Genomic DNA, 19,669 nt, shown 5'->3' with positions numbered 1-19,669 from the left:
CGAGTGCAACGATGATAGACAGACATCATTTGGACAAAATATACAGCATATTTACCTCCGTTGCTCAGCCAAATGCCTTCCTGTTACGTCCTGTTATCACGGAGTTACAGGCGATAAACGATTTTTGATGGTCACAAGTTTACTTCATTAGCGGTTTATTTTTTTTTTGATTATTAAAGAATGTTTTTCATTTAAAGGTTTGACTTCGTCTGGGATTGGGGAGAGCACTAAATGCTCTACTGAATAAGCACGTTCACATTGCATGTTTGTTTGTAATGGATGCAACCGCGAGATAGGCTATGCGTTTGACGGCAATGAGTTGTTAACAGACATGAACCAAGACATATAGCCCAGCAGCAATCTAGGGACTGTTCGTTATTTATTGAAGGGGCCACCGGAGGAATTTTGAGTGCTTCAGTCAAAAGTTGCATGACCCTTTCTTGCCTGCTAGAAATTGTTCAGTGACCCTCCAACAGAATTGTTAAAAAAGACATGACCGTCCCCTGCCAATTGTCGCTGTCCTCTGCCCGCGCCACAGCCACACACTGTGATAACGTTCTTAAATCAATCTTTCCCGTGAGCTTGCATGCTACCAGTCCTTCCTTTTCAAATGTGTTGCGCCTGTTTGCACAATTTCACAAATAATCATATGTGATTAATAATATGACACATAATCCCTGTGCACGGGGACCGAAACAATGTATGCCAACTTTTTCCGTGTTTATCACGTATTTTAACTTTCCCCCGCTATCTTGCCGTTTTAATGTTTTCCCGTAGAATATCCAATATTTTAATACTCTCATAACAGTCCTGCCATCGGGCCTGTCTCTGTGTTGCCCTGTTGCTACCCCTTGCCCTTCCAACGAAACAGATGTCTTTAAATCATCGTTTTCCTTGCTTGAAGGCGAACTTAGTGATGTTAACCTATTTAAGTTTAATGGCGTGATTGTCGTGAGAGCACGATTCATTGGCGCTTGCATGTTCGGCCTTATGTCTACGTGCGCACCTGAGGCTACTCCGCTACTAGGAAAAGAATTTCCCCTGTTTGTATGTTCACTCCAAGTTGGCCTACCATAACTTACCAACTCTGCACTGTAGACCCTAACTGGCTATTTATATTTTTCTGTGAAATAAGCAAATGTATTTGTTCAACTTTATGAAGCAGAATTACGCACTAGGCTACTTGGAACATAACACATTTGACAAAGGACAGATGTATGTTATAGTGACAAAATATTAACTTTCAGTGTTTTACGATGTCTTTGTCATTAGGAAGTGTTTTTCCCCATGCATTTATTCTAGGCTACTGTCAGTGACTGCCGTGAGAGAAGCGGGTTCTGTGTTTCGTTCATGTCAGTGACTGACGCGAGAGAAGCGGGGTCTGTGTTGTGTTGTGTTGCGTTGCGTTAATTTATTTTCATTGGGCATGCCGTGCCGTGTCATCCACAGCTCTTCAGTTCTGACAGCCGAAATTACTCCTTTTGAAACAATGAGTGTGCGCGTTTGTATGGTTATATTGCTTTCAGCCATAAGGCTACTTTTCCTAATTCACCCGACACTAATATTCAAAATGTTGAAAACTATTTCAGCATAGCCTATAAGCAGTTTAAATGTTGGCCTCACAGATGCGCTCATGCCTTAGATGGCAAGAAAAATCTTCACGATATAGGCCTATTAACTGACCACCCGATTCACGTTGACTGGGGGGCAGGGGGGGCCATCATACATTTGTGCCCAGTTAATCCGTCCCTGCCCCCAACAAATCACACCTTCCCACCAGCTGTGACAGCTTAAAAGAAGTCGAGAGGACTCCTAACTCACAGACCTATTCACGAACCGGTTTTGTGGCATTTCGCCTGTTTTGAAATCCTATGTGGCTACAGGAGCTTCCAATCGTGAGGAAGCAATTTTGCATTGTAGGCATAACTAACATGCAATAACGCCACCAACAACAACCAAAACTAGGCTACTCATTGTCAACATGTAAATTAAATGTAACATTATTGTGAATCAAATTAAAATGTTCTCTTTTGCAAACATAGGCATAGTAACAGATTAATTTAATAATGTTACAAAGATACTACATCAATCCGTATGTTTCATTAGGCTACTAGGCTATTTGTTTTGCCTAGTTACGCAGCCCGTTACGCAGCAGTTATCAGTCCCCTGTCCAAGAGTTCGAATCTGGGTTGAGCCCATATTTTGAGAAATGCTGAATAGACCACAACCAATTTCAATTCTTCAACACGGTCACTGTTAGACTAGGTCTAGATTAGGGAGAAAGAATGGGAAAAGATCTGGGCACAGTTCTTCCAGAGCTTCGTGCCAAGTAATAAGCGTTGAGTCGAGATGTTTGTGTGAATGAAACGAAGCGTATAGGCCATAGTGTGACATGCGTAAACCAATGGTGTAGAGATGACGCCACAGGGTTTTATTTAAGAGAGCCTACGTTTGTATGTAGGCAATTTATATTCACAATACTTAAATAAAAATATAGTATTTTATTTGTATTGGTTGTTTAGAGTAAAAAAAAATCGGTCAGTCTTAACGCAAGTTTACAACCGGCAAGTCGGTCGGACTAAAAGGGGGAAAAAAATAAATATTTGGGTCGGTTCTAAATTGACAGGGTCGGTCGGGTTACGGCAAAGGAAAATATTTTTAAGGATGGCCTGGCAGTGTTTTTTTGCACGTCTGCAGAAGTCGGCCAAATATGAATGTAATTCTGCGGCATAAAGCAGATGTATTTGTTTATTGTACAGAAAAATAAAAATGACATGTCAAGCATTGCATTCAAGAAGTAGGGCAAATTAATTTACGAAACCAAAACGTGGGTCATAGTTGTCTAAGCCTCTATTGCGTAGCCTGTTAAAAACGTCGCCAGATAGTATTAAATCGGCAACAACATTGTTTTCTGCAGAAGCCTACCCAAGACTACAGATTAATTCTGAACAGTTATTTCTCTACTGGCTCAATTATCACACAAGACACTGTTTTGATTTGCGTAGTTGCGTTACCCCCAACACTGACAATAATGTAGACAGCAAATTTCGATTTCGATTTTCGTTACCACCGTGTAGTCAAGCCTAAATCGAGGTAATGTTTAATTATGCATGATTTATTTTGTTATTGCGTTCGTAGGCTGGGATTACTCTCGGCAACAATTATGCTTAATGGTAGCCTCCTTATTTTTCAGAAGGGGCGGCAGGCAGAGCGATGTACAGTGGCAGAGCGACGCACAGTGGCTGAAAGTGGTACTAAAGCTTCACGCAGCTTCACGCCTCGTAATGCGCGACTGAAGTGGTCATTTGAAAGCGATGCCCACTGTATGCTTTAAGTAAGGCTGAAGTAAAACTCGGATGCTAAACCTGTATTATTTAGGCAATTAATCCCACGTATCCCTTTAGTTTTAGGCTTATGTGTATTGACGTTGGCAAGCTTGTTCGTTGTTGCACTGTCAGTGTTGCATTAGGCTGTCTTTTACAATACATGTTCTATGAGTGACATTTCCGTTGCTCTTAGTTCTTTGGGATTTAAGTTTTCTAAGGTGACAAATCAGCTTGTAGATTATTTCTCCCTCCTTTAAATTGGAGCGAGCGTGGAGCGATTTCACTGGAGCGGGAGGATTTTGAAGTGGAGCGGGGAGCGAAATTGAGCGGAGTGGCCTGACGTGAATTTGAGCGGAGGAGCGGCCGAGTGAACAGCCACCTGAGTGAGGAGCGGGATATTCGCACCACTCGGCTCTGCTCACCAGCTCTGGTCAGCAATAAGACATGACTTTGTGTAATTAAAGTACTGCAGGTTTCTGCTCCTCCTGGTGCGGTTTTGATAACTACTGGAACTGGATATGATGAGTCCTTATAAGTTAAGAGATGTATAAATGGAAGCTCCCCTGGTTCATTGTTGTATCTGTTTTTTGTTTTGTTTTTTGTCTTATTTTGGTTGTGTTTTGTTTTTGGCTTGTTGTTCTGTCCCATGAGGCAGAGTTGTGTTGTAAAGTGAAAAATCTTAATAAACAGTAAATTACAAAAAAAGAAATAGATGTTTCAAAGCTTTGGATATTATAAACGTTTTTTCTTGTTTTGTTTTTTTCAAAAACCAAACCATTGTCTAATCTATACTGTACAGACCATAGGGAGCATGGTTAACCAATAAAAAAACTCACCTAGCTAAGAATGGATAATAAAAAAACATAAAACAATCAGCTAACAAGTATTTTTGCCCCTTCCCAAGAGTTCTCCAACGGAAAGTTCCCAGATGGATATGCTGAGCAAATGCGAAGCAATTCATCTGGCGGGGTCAGGTTACCATAAGACAGCGGTTTTATGGAAAAGAATTTAATGAGGTGCCATCACATAAAGTTCTGGCATTTTGATGTTTTAATAATGATGTTTTAATTGTTCAAATAAAATGCAAACAAATTACAATGCAAAGCTAATCAAAAACAAACTGCTGGTGCTGACTCTGGTTAATAAACTGCATTGTTGAAGTATATAGCAAAGTCCTTACAGGCAAGTCCCCCCACTCGGCAGCCATCTTGGCAACACGCTTTGGGTAGTTTCTGGGCAACTATTTTCTTTATTCAAGTGAATGGGGGGGGGGGGGGGTCTAAATCTGACTGAACAACACTAAAATAAATAAAAATGCAGATGGCTACTTACATTAAAGGGAAGGGGTGAGATATGTGTAGACAACTGCCTTAACCCATGCCTAACCCTAGCACCTTCCAGGCAGCGCTGCCTTGAAGACAACGTTGGGTCCTTAAAGGAGAATTCCGGTGTGATATTGACCTAAAGTGTATTGAAACATGATACCGAGTGTGAACGTATGTCTCATAGCCCATCTCGACTTGTCCCCTGCACTCCAAAATCTGGCGCTAGTTAGCCGATGCTACCAACAACTTTTTCAGTAGTGGTGCTTCGGCATCGGGCTAGCCATGCAAATAAATCACTGTTTTACACCCATTTACGAGGCTCAATGCATCTCCACACTTCATTGGTAGACTTCCTAGGGCCCTGACATTTAAAACGAGACATTGAGAACTTTGAAAAAGCACTGGTAGTTTACTTACAAGATGATTTATACAGACAGTATCTTCACTAAGTTTAACGTTTGCAGCCATCTTGAATTTAGTCACGATAAGTCGAGCAACGAGTAAGAATGAACAGGTATGATAAGGGATCAGATTCCAAAAATAATTCAGTGGAAATGCATGGATTCCAGTTTCTTCCAGTAGCAGCAACTGGCATCCTAGGAAGTCTACCAATGAAGTGTGGAGATACATTGAGCCTCGTAAATGGGTGTAAAACAGTGATTTATTTGCATGGCTAGCCCGATGCCGAAGCACCACTATTGAAGAAGATGTTGGTAGCATCGGCTAACTAGCGCCAGATTTTGGAGTGCAGGGGACAAGCCGAGATGGGCTATGAGACATACGTTCACACTCGGTATCATGTTTCGATACACTTTAGGTCAATATCACACCGGAATTCTCCTTTAAAAACCCAAGAAACCAATTATATGGTGATTTAAAACATATGTCCGGTTTTCTGTATATCCAGTATTCTGGAATATTAATTAACATTTTTTTCTGTTCAAAAAAAGTCTAATGTAACCTCTGATACAGGCATAATGCGCCAAAACAACTGGAACTACTTCATAGATGTGCAAATATCTACACTACCTCTCTGAAGCTGATTATCCGTTCGCACGGCTTCTCATACTACTATTATGCGGACGACACACAGCTCTATCTGTCATTTCAACCTGATGACCCCTTGGTCTCTGCACGGATCTCTGATTGCCTCTCAGACATATCTACATGGATGAAGGCATACCACCTCCAGCTAAACCTCTCAAAAACTGAACTGCTGGTCCTTCCAGCTAAACCTATTTTACATCATCACATCAACATCAAAATTGACTCCATGTCAGTTGCACTTACAAGGGCTGCAAGAAATGTAGGAGTCCTGCTCGATAACCAACTAACCACCTCCGATTATGTTACCTCGGTCGCCCGTCGTGCTGTTTTGCACTCTACAACATAAGGAAAATCAGGCCTATCCGGACTCAATACTGTATACTACCCAACTTCTAGTACAGTATTCTCACGACTTAACTACTGTAACGCCCTCCATATCCAGAATGCGGCGGCGTGCCTGGTCTTCAACCAACCCAAAAGGGCACATGTTACCCTGCTGCTCATCCAGCTACACTGGCTACCTATGGCTGCCCGCATCAAATTCAAGCCACTAATGTGGCTCAGAGCTCAGGGCAATCCAAACTTTTCTCATCTGTTCCCCTTTGGTGAAACGCACTACCAATTCCTGCCAGAACAGAAGCATCCCTCTGTACCTTCAAAAAACTCCTGAACACCCAGTTGTTCAGAGTTTCTCCTCTCGTAGCACTACCTACAACTAGCCCTACTTAATTCTAGCACTTACCACCTGACTAGAACTGACACTTGACTGTATGGAAGTAGCACTCACTGATGCACTAACTTGTCATTATCGTACTCTACATTGATGGTTTCCCTTGTTGAGAGTCAATTTTGTGAGCCTATAATGTAATGAAAGTTAATTGTCATTCTAACGAACGCATCACAATAAGAAATTCAACTAAGCAGTGGTATAATATGTTGCTATTAAATTATACACCGATTTATCCTCTCTTTTCCCCACCTAGAAAACCTGGAGCCAAATGCTTCAGTCGCAGTTTCCATTGGCATTGATTTCAAGGATTCCACACAGGCAGCTAACTTCCAGCTGTGGTAAGAGGTCTTTGTTTTATTACCTTTGCCAAGGAGATTGTTTTTACTCTTGTCTGTTGGTTGGTTGGTTGGTTGGTTGGTTGGTTGATTTGTTAGCAGGACTTATATCCCTCTACTAGGGATGTAACGGTATGAAAATTTAACCTCACGGTTATAGTGACCAAAATTGTCATGGTTTTCGGTATTATCACGGATTTTTAAAGGTGTGCCTAATATGTTCAAAAAGCACTAGCAGGCCTACACAAGCTGAAATAGTTTCAAAAAGTGTGACAGCATTTACTAAATTACAGAATATATGACTTGGAGTTTGCTATTTCTGTTATATAGATCCATTGAGTGAGACAAAAGTAAGTGTTCAAAATAAAACTTTAGGCTATGGTATTCTCCTGATGAGACCAAAGTAAGTGTTCAAAATAAAACTTTAGGCTACGGTATTCTCCTGATAACGTGACTGCGTGTTTTTATGTGCGTGTCCACATTAAATCCATTCCAGAGTGGCTACATGATACAGTGCACATTTTGCAGTAAAAATGTTCCGCCTTTTAAAAGCAGGTGTAGCCAAATCCGAATCACAGTTAAATCCATCAAGTAGATAACAGAATCAGTAGGGTACCAGTTTTGTTTAATTGTACCAGGCCTACTGTATGTCAGAAGCAGGCTCGGATGAAGCTGGGAAGGATTTCCACACACACGGTTTCCACACCGTGGTAATCAACCGTGATAATCATGATATTTGAAATGAAAACGGTAATTGTTATCGTCAACATTTTTATTGCGGTTTACCATTATACCGGTAATCGTTACATCCCTACCCTCTACGTTGACTTTCTATAATTCTCACTCCAAACTCACTGGCGCTTTTTTATTAAGATCAAGCTTCTTTTCATATGAATGGGGTGACATCCGTAACCCCAAATAGGAATGTAATATATACTGTACATGAAAAGTACATTAAGCAAATCCATTTTTAAATCTGAATTTAACCCTTACATGCTCAACCATCTTAATTTTGTTAACATTTTAACGATGACCAATCATCTAATATCTCAGCTGTCCAATGACTGATTTTATTTCTGAAATCTTCCCCATAATGCTGACTACATAAGCTTTGATTTGATATGATTGGTTAAGGAGTTTATGGCGCAAAATGTTTTGGATACTTGAAGATGAGTCATGAAAAAATAGTGTGTCACTTCAGTCGGTACATTTGACGTGGACAGCCAGACGCCACCTGCACTTCGTTGGAGTTTACCTCGACTGGAAACCACACAGCTGGATAAACTGAGGTAATATTTGATTTACATCGGTTCTTATTATGGTTTATCTTAATTTGTAGTCCTAAAATCATGTTATTTGACAGTTAATATGCTTTATCTATCAGCATCAACATTATGGCATAGCTGAGGCTAGTGCATCATCATGTACCAGCTAGCTGCATTACTCTGAATTACTTGCAATATACTCGTTTACTTTTGATGTCAGTTATTTTTATTGGAAAATTCATTTAAAAACCTGTTTGTATATAACCTGTAAGTAAGTTTGTTTTCTAGGACCAATGTGCTTGTTAGGTAAGCATTATATCGGTATCATGTATAGGATACCAAAGCTAAATAAATCCATGGGCGCCGCAATTCTAAGTTACGTTCTCTGACATGAAGAAAAGTCGATATTTTTACTCCTCTCAATCAGAGCTAGTGGGCGGAGATGAGCGGTGCGAATATCCTGCTCCTCGCTCAGGTGGCTGTTTACTTGGCCGCTCCTCCGCTTAAATTCATGTCAGGTCGCTCCGCTCAATTTCGCTCCCCGCTCCACTTAAAAATCCTCCCGCTCCAGTAAAATCGTTCCATGCTCGCTCCAATTTAAAAGAGGGAGAAATAATCTACAAGCCAAATTGTCACTTTAATCAGAAAACTTAAATCCCAAAGAACTAAAAGCAACGGCAATATATTTCACTCATCGAACATTTATTTTAAAAGATGATAAAAGAAGTGCAACACTGATAGTGCAACAACAAACAAGCTTGGTAACATCAATACACATAAGCCTAAAACTAAAGGAATCAGTGGGATTAATTGCCTAAAGACGACAGGCTTAGCATCCAAGTTTTACTTTAGCCTTCTACTTGATATGAAGCATATTCAAATTGCTCACGTTTTTCTTTGCCATGTGTCACCACATGGTTGTTCTAGCTCTACATTGTTAGTATCTAGTTGATTTGTAGGAATAGTACACTTGTATGACATATCAGTTTCCTTTCTAAAATATTTAGCTCCATCTAAATCCATAACTCCATCCATAACTCCATCCCCATCAACGAACTTACTATGGGCAATATCTCTGAAATTTAACAGTCTTGGTTTTATTAGGAAGACATGAATTCCGGGTGGATTTGGGCATGCCTCTGACTCGTGGTGTGAGCGGTATTAGAGCGAAATTGGAGCAGAACAGACGGCCACTCCGGCCTCTAATTTAAAAAGCGATCCGCGCTCCAACAAAATTCCATCTACTCAGCTCCTCGCTCGCTCGCGTTCCACTCCGCTCACTAGCTCTGCTCTCAATATGCAGTTATAGAAAACATGATGTGAAATCACAGATTCTGTCAGAAATGTAATTAAATGAACTTCCTCAGGTTGTAGTGAACTATTTTAGCTTGCTAACCTGTGTAAATGACACACATCAGACGTGCTTGTCTGAACATTTTCTAAGATAGCATCACTTGAAATAGACGATAGCTATTCCACTCCTCAATATGTAGTTATAGAAAACATGATGTGAAATCACATATTCTGTCAGAAATGTCATTGCATTGCAGCAGTTAATTACTAGGTGAAATGTAATCTGTATTTATCTTGATGCCAGCCAGGCAATCAGATTTAGGGTAGCTAAACCCATGTGTAGTAAAATTACTTTTCATACTTACATATATTTTGAGTTGAATGCTTCATTAGTTTAGGCTGCTACTTGTGTGTGTATGTGCATACACGCACGCATCTGTAGTTTTGTGATTTTTATTTTTTGTAAAGGTATTGTATGATTTTGCTGTTCCAGATGGAGAATGACAATACCTATGCAGACCTTCTTGCAAGGCTGAAGAGGAAGAGGTAAAGAAGGGAGACTGCTGATGAGCTTGCGCTCACAATGCTGAAGACCATGACTGGATAGAGGAAGAAGGTATAGATTTAGGTGGCGTACGTAGGGAGGTGCAGACTGCCACTAAAACACTGTATGAAATAGACTTTTTATGTTGTTTTACTTTGCTTAGTAGGCCGTCATATGCAAACAGTGCATGGGCATGGAACGAAGAGACCCCAGAATAGTTTCACTGCTTTCTGGGATTGATCAACATTGGGTTCACTTCCTTCCATAATATCCATTGCTACTGGGGAACCAAGTCTCTGCAGTGATCATGGGCCACATTGTTTATGTCGCGTTATCGTTTTAAGGCTTTGTTTGCTGTTCTGCATGTAGTAGATCCAGCTACAGAAAACAATCAAGATCGTCTTAGGAAACTGCGTTATTTGATAGACCACCTCAAAAATAATGTCATGGGGCCATGAGGTGGCGTAGAATAGAGGGCAAAGTCTTGGCAGTACAGTGGAAGGGCACTTGGACTATATTGGACACGTGCGGTAACCGGTGCGAATGATTCGACTGATGCATGTAGACTAGGGATCGACCGATATGGATTTTTTAGTACCGATACCGATTTTTTTCCATCAGCCTTAGCCGATGACCGATACAGGCTGCCGATTTTCTTGAGCCGATATTTGGAGCCGATACTGCTTTTATTTTGCTCCCTCAATTTACATCATACAAATGACACATAATTACACAAATGATGATAACAAATGTTATAAGTCTCAATTTAAAAAAGGAACATTTATTGAAGTTATGGATGGGTGCACTGGATATGGTTAACTGTGCAAAATGCTTTCATCAACATCTTACAACACAGCCTTGATGATGCATTGCTTGCTGACATATTATAAGACATAATTCAAGTCATCACAAAATGTCCTTTGTCAACACATTTAAATAATTTAAGAAAACAATAAGCATGAAAAGTAGCTATTGAAATAAAGTGCTTGATTTGTCATTTTAGACTGCATGGTTTCAATTTTTCTATGTCTATATTTTTCAAAAAAAAAGCTGCCAGATTTGTCAACCACAGAACATAAATCAGCAGAGGAAAATAACGTGGAAATAACGTGGTGTCAGATGTTTCTGTTCTAAACGGCATCAACGTCAAAAGGTATAAAAACGTATCTCTCAAAGTTTTAAAATCTCTCATTCAGGTAGCGCAGCACTCTCATATCGCTGTGATGCGTGTGTCCCACTGAGTGAGACAGACCAGACGCACACACAACCTTCTGTTTGGTAGCTGACGAACCACCATTAAACTGGATTGATAATGATATCGTTAGCAAACGGCTCTAAACAAGTAACAAAAGGCCGATATATCGGTCGATCCCTTATGTAGACTAGTGAAGAACAATTCAGTTTGGGACAAAAAAAACCTGTTAAGTCAGCCTATTGTGGTAAGTGATTACAACAAATATGTTGGGGGGTGTTGACCAAATTGTGACACATTGTGTACTCCAATAAACACAGATGTGGCGGAAAACACTTTTTCTCCACTTTGTGGTCATTGCCGTTGTCAGTAGTTTCTTATTATTTCAAGTTTGACAGCACAATGCAGAAGAATCAGGTGTTGAACCTAGGTTTGGTAGCTACAGCCAGATAAACTTTCGAGAAAATCTATCACGACAGCCTGCAGGCATTTCTGTCGAAATTTCAGCCTCACCTTCAGCTGCTCAAACTATTAGTCGTCTTTCCAAACTACTAGTCGTCTTTCCAAACTACTAGTCGTCTTTCCATCAAGTACATATTCCTGTAACGCAGGAGCCACAGAGCAGAATAATTGGCTTTGTTATAAAAAACTTAAATAATAAAACTAAACTAGATTGTATGGCCCCGGAGTGTAACGGTAGTAGGGGTGGGCGATATATATCGTCTGCGATAATATCGTGGTTGTTGTTTTTAACGATGTGCAAATTTACATTATCGAGTATTTAAATTACTTATGGGGAAAAAACACTCGAAATCACGCATTGAAACCCCATACATTCACTAAATCCAGGAGGTGTATGCAAGAGAAGCCCCGTTGCAGCAGAGCAAGTGTCACATGATCCCAAGTGGGTCCACGTTGTCACACGCAGGTCTAATGTTTATTTTGTGTAGCGAGATCAAGACATAGCCTACTTGGGATTTTATGCAGCTACTTCTCTTCACGTAGCATTGATGAGACAGTCACATTTTTTCCTACATGGTATTATATGGAGAGAAAACACTTGCCTTTGAGTATTTTAATAGTCAGTTGTAAACAAAGAACTCTTCTCATGTAACCCTTTTGTAAATTGCCTGAATTTCGCTCTAAATATCTACGTGTATCGATTATGCTAACCGTTAGCATCTCTATGGGATTTCTCATATACATTACCCATAAGCTAACGCATTAGTTTCTATTCTGTAACTTGGAATGCTAGCCTACATGATTTCTCTTTAAACAAAACATCGAAGGAAATAACCGAGATGTACTCTGTTGGTCTGCTTAGTTTTACAGTGAATCCTAAGTAAAGGTTTTTGAAAGGAACTTCAGCTTCAGACTTTCTCTTGGGAAACTGTTAGGCCTAGTCATCTTCTCTAATGTAGCTGGCTAGACCATGTCATTGCCACACACACAAGTGGGGGCAAAATTGGAAATGTGTCATAGTGACAATGCATTGGTTGATTTGGTTAAAAAGTCACAGGTTAGGTTATTGGTTATTATTGTATTGATGCTATTCATAAATAATGAGCTGTAAAGTAACTCAGACTTTTACCATTTTTTTTTAAAGGATATCGACTAATTATCGTTATCGTCAAAATCACAAAAAAATATTGAGATTATTTTTTGTCCATATCGCCCACCCCTAAACGGTAGGCGACTTTGTTTTATTGGTAAACAAAATTGCTCTCAGATTTGGTATTCTGCAGAAGGGGATGCGTTTCGTAATGAGTCATAGCTCTTCTTTGTTCAACCTTTCCCTACCCTCCTCTGTGTGTGTGTGTGTGTGTGTGTGTGTGTGTGTGAGTTTGTGTGTATATGTGTGAGGTTGTATGTTGTTATGAGATGTTATGTATGTAGTTTTCATATTATACTGATTTATATGAGGAAGTTGTATCCGTTGAATCAAATGTGTTTTATATCTCTATTCAGAAATGGTCTTAAATAAATATACAGTATATTTACTTCCTGTATTACTGGTAATGTATGTTTTTTTTTTAATGTCATTCTTATTGACTGTAGCATTTGCTTATATATACAAATATTTTTTTTCTTATAGACCAAATAATCTAAACCATTGTGTCTGACTTCATTATTACTTTTTTATGCATACTTTTATGTTGTTGGTGAGAAAGAGAATGTGAATTCTGTCAACATTCTGAATCCCGTTTCCTGCATTTTTTTACACTGATCATTAAATGTATCATAACTTTTGAAAGGTCAAGGATATTCCAATTCAGTTTTTTCTGTTAAATAACCCACAACTTGCTGAACATGTCATAAAAAAAAATAAATATGGAATGTTTGGCACGGGCACAAAAGGGTTAATTAAAGGGACACTTCACCCATTTGCATTATGCTTTGTATCGTTAGAAACCCAGTCATATTGTTGAATGATCGTGCATCATTCCCTCATTTTCCCCTGAGACGGGGGTTAATACGGATTTCAGTGTTGCAGTTCCTGCTTAGAATGATGTAAAAATAGTAATTTTGCGTCATTCTAAGCAGGAAGTCCCATATATTTGTAGAGGGGTTGAGACTACAAACACTTGTTCCTCTTTCTTCCAGAGGGTGGGACCCACTAACGCTACAGTCCTGTTACAGATCAGTGGGTGGAACTTCACTTGCTAGCCTGACGAGCCAGACCCACATTAAAATGTAGGGTCTGGGCACTCACCGTTCGCAGTGCTCAGTCCGAGGGGCGGGATAATCAGTTGTCTTTCAAATTCCCTCTGCACGCAATAGGACAGCGGCAGCGCTATGAGTCCCATGCGTTCACTACCAGCGGAGCTAGTTGGCTAGTTCAAACTTTTGCCAACTTTAATAAAAGCTTAACTCGTGTCACACTGTTCGCCAACAGCAACATCCATCTTATTTGTTTTCAAGTAGCAGGGAATTCAAGCCAAACCGTTGCAACTCTGCCATCAATCATTATGTTAAGCCCACCTAACGACTCTATACACGATTTCATTGGCCTAATTAAGTTTCGATTTCTGGAGCTCACAAGCCAACGGAGAGTTGCTAGACTAGCCTAGGGGCGCGTCTAGATTTCTAGGCTATTCACTTGCAGAAACTAAAAGCAATATCCGCCATCTTTCTTTTAAGCTAAGCTAACAGGGTAGGCTCTTGCTCAGTGGAGAAAGCTGATAAGTAATGACTATGGCAGATGGTAGTTTTAAAACTGATATGACAAAAGGGGATTTTGAAGATCTGGTGTGCGAATCCGATGCTCGTGAACCTGTACGAGGCGCAATACAGTGAGAAACAGTTGAGGATGATTGAGGAACAGGAGGCCTGCAGCAAGACCTGCCTGTCAGTTAGTAGGAAGAGCCCAGGCTGACTCGAGCTGGGGCAGACTGCTGCAGACTACAGTGCTCTCATGAAATCGGCTGAGGAAACGACAGTATGTAGAGCACCATAACTTTGCGCCTTACATAGACATGGGGTCCTGGATACATAGGAGGATCCCAAAGGCGAGAGACAAGGGAAAGACAATCGTCTTGTTTTGCCCGTCTGTGTTCGGGGTATCAGCCGATTCAGGGCTCCCGACGGACAGTAGCCTATCGTTACTGCGGCTGTCAAGAAACTGTTGATGCTCAGGATGAGCTGTAATAAGTTTGACATGGTTCATATATTTCTTTTTAATTAAAAGTTCAAGTCTCACATACACGGGTTTCCCGTTTACCAACAAAACTAGATGCGCGCGCAGCCTTGAGGCAGAAGTCGCTTGGTGGCCGTCCACAACGTTATAAACTTAACCTAAATAGTCGGCTGCTGTAAGCTACAATCGGATTTTTTTGTATACCCCTGTTGTCTCAATGATAATAACATCTCATTTCAGACTATATTTCAAAGTTTGACGTTCATTTGTATTATTAATATAACATCATATTTTGTCATTTTTGGCGAAGACATGCATTCCGTTAGGGATATTGAACATATTTAACATTCTCTAACCATCGTGATTTCGAATTGGTGCAGTTTTCAGCACAAAAACTCATTTTATTCTTTTGCTCTTTTGCATTGCTCTATGCTGTATATGGTGCTTTCTGCCTCTTGGTTGCGCACGCATGTTTTCTTGACGTTCCATAGAAATCCATGTATACACAAGATGAGAAGGGGAAGGAGGTGGGGCGGCCAGGGGATTTCTTTGTCCCTGAACTGGTAGCGGGCACAATAGGGAGGGAAAGTAATCTCATCGCCATCTAGTGGTTGCGTTCCTAGAGTTTATCGGAGTGGATGGGATTTTTTTTTTAGAAAAAAATATATCTCGGTGCACAGTGGGATCTTAATGTAATGCCTTCCATATGTTAGGCACTGGGGTCACCTCTATTGCTTCAAGTGGTCATACCTTATTTTTAGGATCAGTTGAATTGTTTTGAGTTTTTGTCGTAACACGGTGATGAGGAACTACAGCTGCATGTGACGTCACATGTTTGGGCGCTTAATCTCTAACTGATCAATACGCAATTTGCTTAACTGGCTTAACATATTTTTGTAATAACGGAACGTGATGTAAACCGCGTGGTTATAACCTTTATGTCAGGATAACTGGTGTTCTACTCACATGAAGAGCTAGCTGTAAGTGTTAAGTGTCAATGCTAACCAGGCTAATAAACAAACCATGCTACCGAGTAACGTTGAAGGGTAAAGTCACGTGACTTCTTTTGTAGTTCGTTTATGAAACGAGGAGCAATTTCGATTTTCTTAAATAAGGCAAAATAGGGTCTGACATTTTCACAGTTAGAATATTATTACTGTATAGACACTGAAAAATATTTTTGGTGGATAACATCGCTGATTTGGCTTCACAATATTTTTTTTGAAATAGGTCTATGGGACTTAACATTGAAGCTGCTCTTCAATAGGAACGCAACCACTTGGGGCGCTGGTTTTCACTTTCCCTCCCTATACAATAGAGTGTCCCAGTGACTTCCGTTTTACTTCCGCTACAAGGGACCTGTCTTTCAAAAAAATATGAACGGGAGTTAATGGAGAGATAACAATTATTTTTTGGTCCAGTTTGAATTGTGCCACGAATTTCACATATGATGTGTGTGAATTTAAAAGATAATTTTTCACATCAAGACAGTACTGTTGTTCGGTAGACTTCAAAGGTTATGTTGGTTTTGTGCGAATCCGCTCAGTGGACTACATCTCTCGTCTCGAACGATGTACGTCACCAACGTAATGAAACGATAAGATTAGCGTGCTAGCTGTTATGCTAGTTAACGGTTGCATCTTGCTGCCTGCTATGTCACTTAAAGGTGCCTTGTGTAATGTCCGCCAAAAAATGTATTCATACTCCACATTCCATAAAATATGGGGACAGTATACCTCCAGAAAGTGAGTTGTTGGTCTACCCTAGAGTAACAACCGAGAAACGTGTAATGCAGTTTGGCTGGTGGTTATGTTGCCCGCATACCCCATGGCCGAAACTGGTATTATGACACCTGTCGGGCTGTGGCTAGTAATTTAGCATGCTAATTCAGGTTGATATCTCTGTAGCACTATACCTTGTTCATTTTTTAATGACATCATTGCCCTTATTTCTTCTCATTCTTTTGATGCGTGTAGCTCATTTTTTGGATATTTTTACCTCAATGCTTACACATGGCACCTTTAACAGTATCTAATGTACAGTCTATGGACAAATACAACATACCTGATGTGTTTAATCCTCTGACTCATGGTATTTTCATCGGCAAGGAAAGCCCAATTAAGATCTGTTGCTGGTATGCTTGTACAATCTAGTGTGGCTGTGAATGAGCTAACGTCACTAGCGCGACTAATGGGTTTGTAGTCGTTGGAATTACGATCTTTCACAATGTTGTAATTCAATAGTTACGAAACAAACTGCAAATGTCTTTACATGAAAAATTGTCTTTAAAATGGACAAACATCATATGGGTAATTCAAGGCACAAGTCAACCGGGACCAGAAAATCATTTATTTTTCGCCATAGACTGGCGTTCAAAATGTTTTGAAAGATAGGTCAGAGAGGGTTAAAGCGGAGCTAGTAATCAAGGATCTTTGGATAGGTCCCATGGAGGCAAATGGAAGTGGCGTCACTGGGACACTCTATAGCCTAGGCATAGCACATTTCGTCGCTGCTGGACATCAGTTAAATGTTGGATATGCTAACCTATGCTGTCAATTCGCGGGCCATCTGACATGGAAATATGTCAAATGCGTGATTTTCTTGGAAATAGGCAATAATGATGTGCTGGTAATGTTCGCATTCAAAATAGCGATTTTTGAAAACTTCCATATGAGAAACAGGACCTTTGATATATGGCCACAAGATTTGAGTGCAACAAAAAACAATGATCGTTTTAATTTTACAATCCTTATTAATGCCAAAATGTTACATTAATGAGTCCCTCTGTGTGCTAGCCTAGGCCAGGGCCGCGTTTGTGCATTGGGCAAAGGGGCTGCTGCCCGGGCCCCAGCGCGGGACATTTAAAAAAGAAAACAAATGTCTTATCGTCACCTGTCTTTCCCCTTATCAATGCATGCAATCACAGACAACAATGGCTTCGCATGAGACAATTAGTAAATATGAAAGCGGAGCTCGAAAAAAGAGAGCGGCAGCCAGACGTTCTCAGTAAGGCGCGCCAAAACCACGGTGTGATGTGCGTATCATCAGGCTACTCGAGAGAGAATTGCCCCTGTGTGTGTGTGTTCACACCAAATAGGCCTAGACTACCATAACTTCCCAACTCTGCACAGTATTCCATTAACTGCATGACCGTAGGCTATTTACAATTTTCTGTAAAGTAAGTTTGTAAACACGTTATCAAAATCAACTTAATGCAGAACTATGCACGCGCGCACCTTTTGTTTGAACAGGAGAGCCTACATACGCATGCTACAGAAGTTGTCGGCTAGCTTGTTGTTTTCTATTACTATCTATGCTGGTTATCAGCACACAATGTTATAAGCTAATTAATTAACTCGAGACTCATCATGGATATAACACGTTTTTAAAACAACGAAAACAGAAAGGATAGAGACAGCAAAGCGAAAGGAGTTATTTCAAATGGGCAAGCCGCAAGCACAAGGTAGGCAAGATTATTGTGCTTGTCAAAATGGCTAGCATTACCGCTGTTTAAAGCCATACGTGAACGTAGCCTTCACTAGAACAAACCTAAAGGTAACTTTAGCCTTTATAGGGCTATACAAAGTTGTCCAAACAAATAGGTCGTTGTTAGGCGTTGTTGTTGTTAAGATATTGCATGTGGATGTCATTAGCCTATGTAGACTACTTTTTAACTGACCAATGCAGGAACCTAACCGGGACAAATATTATCAAAGCGTTGAAAGTTAGGTGGGTGTGTGTATACCAGGGGTCTCAAACTCAAATGAGCTGGGGGCCAATTCTGCCAACGTCATCTGATTGTAGGGCCGGCTATTTCTGAAAATGCAATGTTCTTTTTTTCAAATACCACACACAACTGCAAACAGAAAGTGCAAGTGTTTTTATCTAGTTTTAGACACCTGTGCTAGCAACCATAGCTTATAAATAAAAATATTTTAACATTTTTAAACCTGGCAAACTATAAGAAAGCAACACCATTGGATTTTTATATCAAAATTTCAAAAGGCCATGGCTTGAAAGTGGTCAGAGATAAAGTCCTACTGTAAATGTAAAAATCTTTGAGTAAAACAAAAGTTGATGAAGGGGGTAAATTTACCCATCTAATTTGCCACTGGATGGCAAGCACCTCAAATTATGCACCTTTCAGTAAATACTGGATGAACATATTTGAGCAGGTTTACTTTCCTTTTTTCATATTACCCACATAACACATTAACAGGAAAACATCTAAGATGTATACCAACACCTAAGATGTATATGGTTTCTAAACCACAAGGCCTAAAATAAAGTATTCTGGTCAAATCAGTTCCTATCGCGGGTAATCTCAGTACCCAGAAGTTCGCATCATATTGCCGGTGACTTTGTAGTTTAGAGCGCTATTTCTACTAGCCCTGCTGTCTGTACCACGTCCATTACGGACACTATCATCACGATTACCACTGCAACCTCCAAGCTATTTTGGGCAGAGGGTCGAAATAAGCATGGTATGCTTAGTGGACACCGTCGTATAGGCTACACGCAGACGCACCTCCATTCAATAGACGATGGATCATAATCTCCAAAAGGATAGCCTCTTCTTCAGATTTAGAATAGGTGAATAACATAGCCTACCTAGACTTCATCACACGTAAATGTTTTTCAACATTTGGTGTAGGCCTATTTCTACTTAATTTCTGCTTCAATTTATGCAACACTATGGCCTGCATCGCTTCCGCGTCATTACAAATGCACGTCTTTGTGTTTCTCGCGTGTAGCCTAATACAAGTATTTCCTGAAAACTTTGCGCAGCGATTTTGGGTTTGAATGAAGCTCTGGATGTCTAGCACATAGTGGAGCAGAGTACAAATGAGATTTGTCACCGTACTTGGAACTATCGTCGATTTTAATCAGTATCGTTGTTTGTCGCAATTAAAAATAGTCTCAAGGGCCGGATTACATTATTATTTTGACATACGTCGCGGGCCGGGTGTTTGAG

General features: G+C 40.2%; 1 protein-coding gene across 4 annotated transcripts in view; it reads left to right on the top strand.

Moving 5' to 3' along the window:
• Positions 1-19,669, top strand: part of ap3b1a (adaptor related protein complex 3 subunit beta 1a) — a 131,486-nt gene that overhangs the window by 95,083 nt on the left and 16,734 nt on the right. For all 4 annotated transcript variants that reach the window (XM_042058536.1, XM_042058537.1, XM_042058539.1 and 1 more), the window contains one exon: positions 6,682-6,766. In XM_042058536.1, coding sequence (XP_041914470.1) covers positions 6,682-6,766 — 85 coding nt within the window. The remainder of the gene's footprint in view (positions 1-6,681; positions 6,767-19,669) is intronic.

Source organism: Alosa sapidissima, chromosome 13, assembly GCF_018492685.1.
Source record: "Alosa sapidissima isolate fAloSap1 chromosome 13, fAloSap1.pri, whole genome shotgun sequence".
Taxonomy (NCBI): Eukaryota; Metazoa; Chordata; class Actinopteri; order Clupeiformes; family Clupeidae; genus Alosa; species Alosa sapidissima.
Note: the sequence above shows the minus strand (reverse complement) of the source record. Positions and strands in the feature narration are given on the sequence as shown.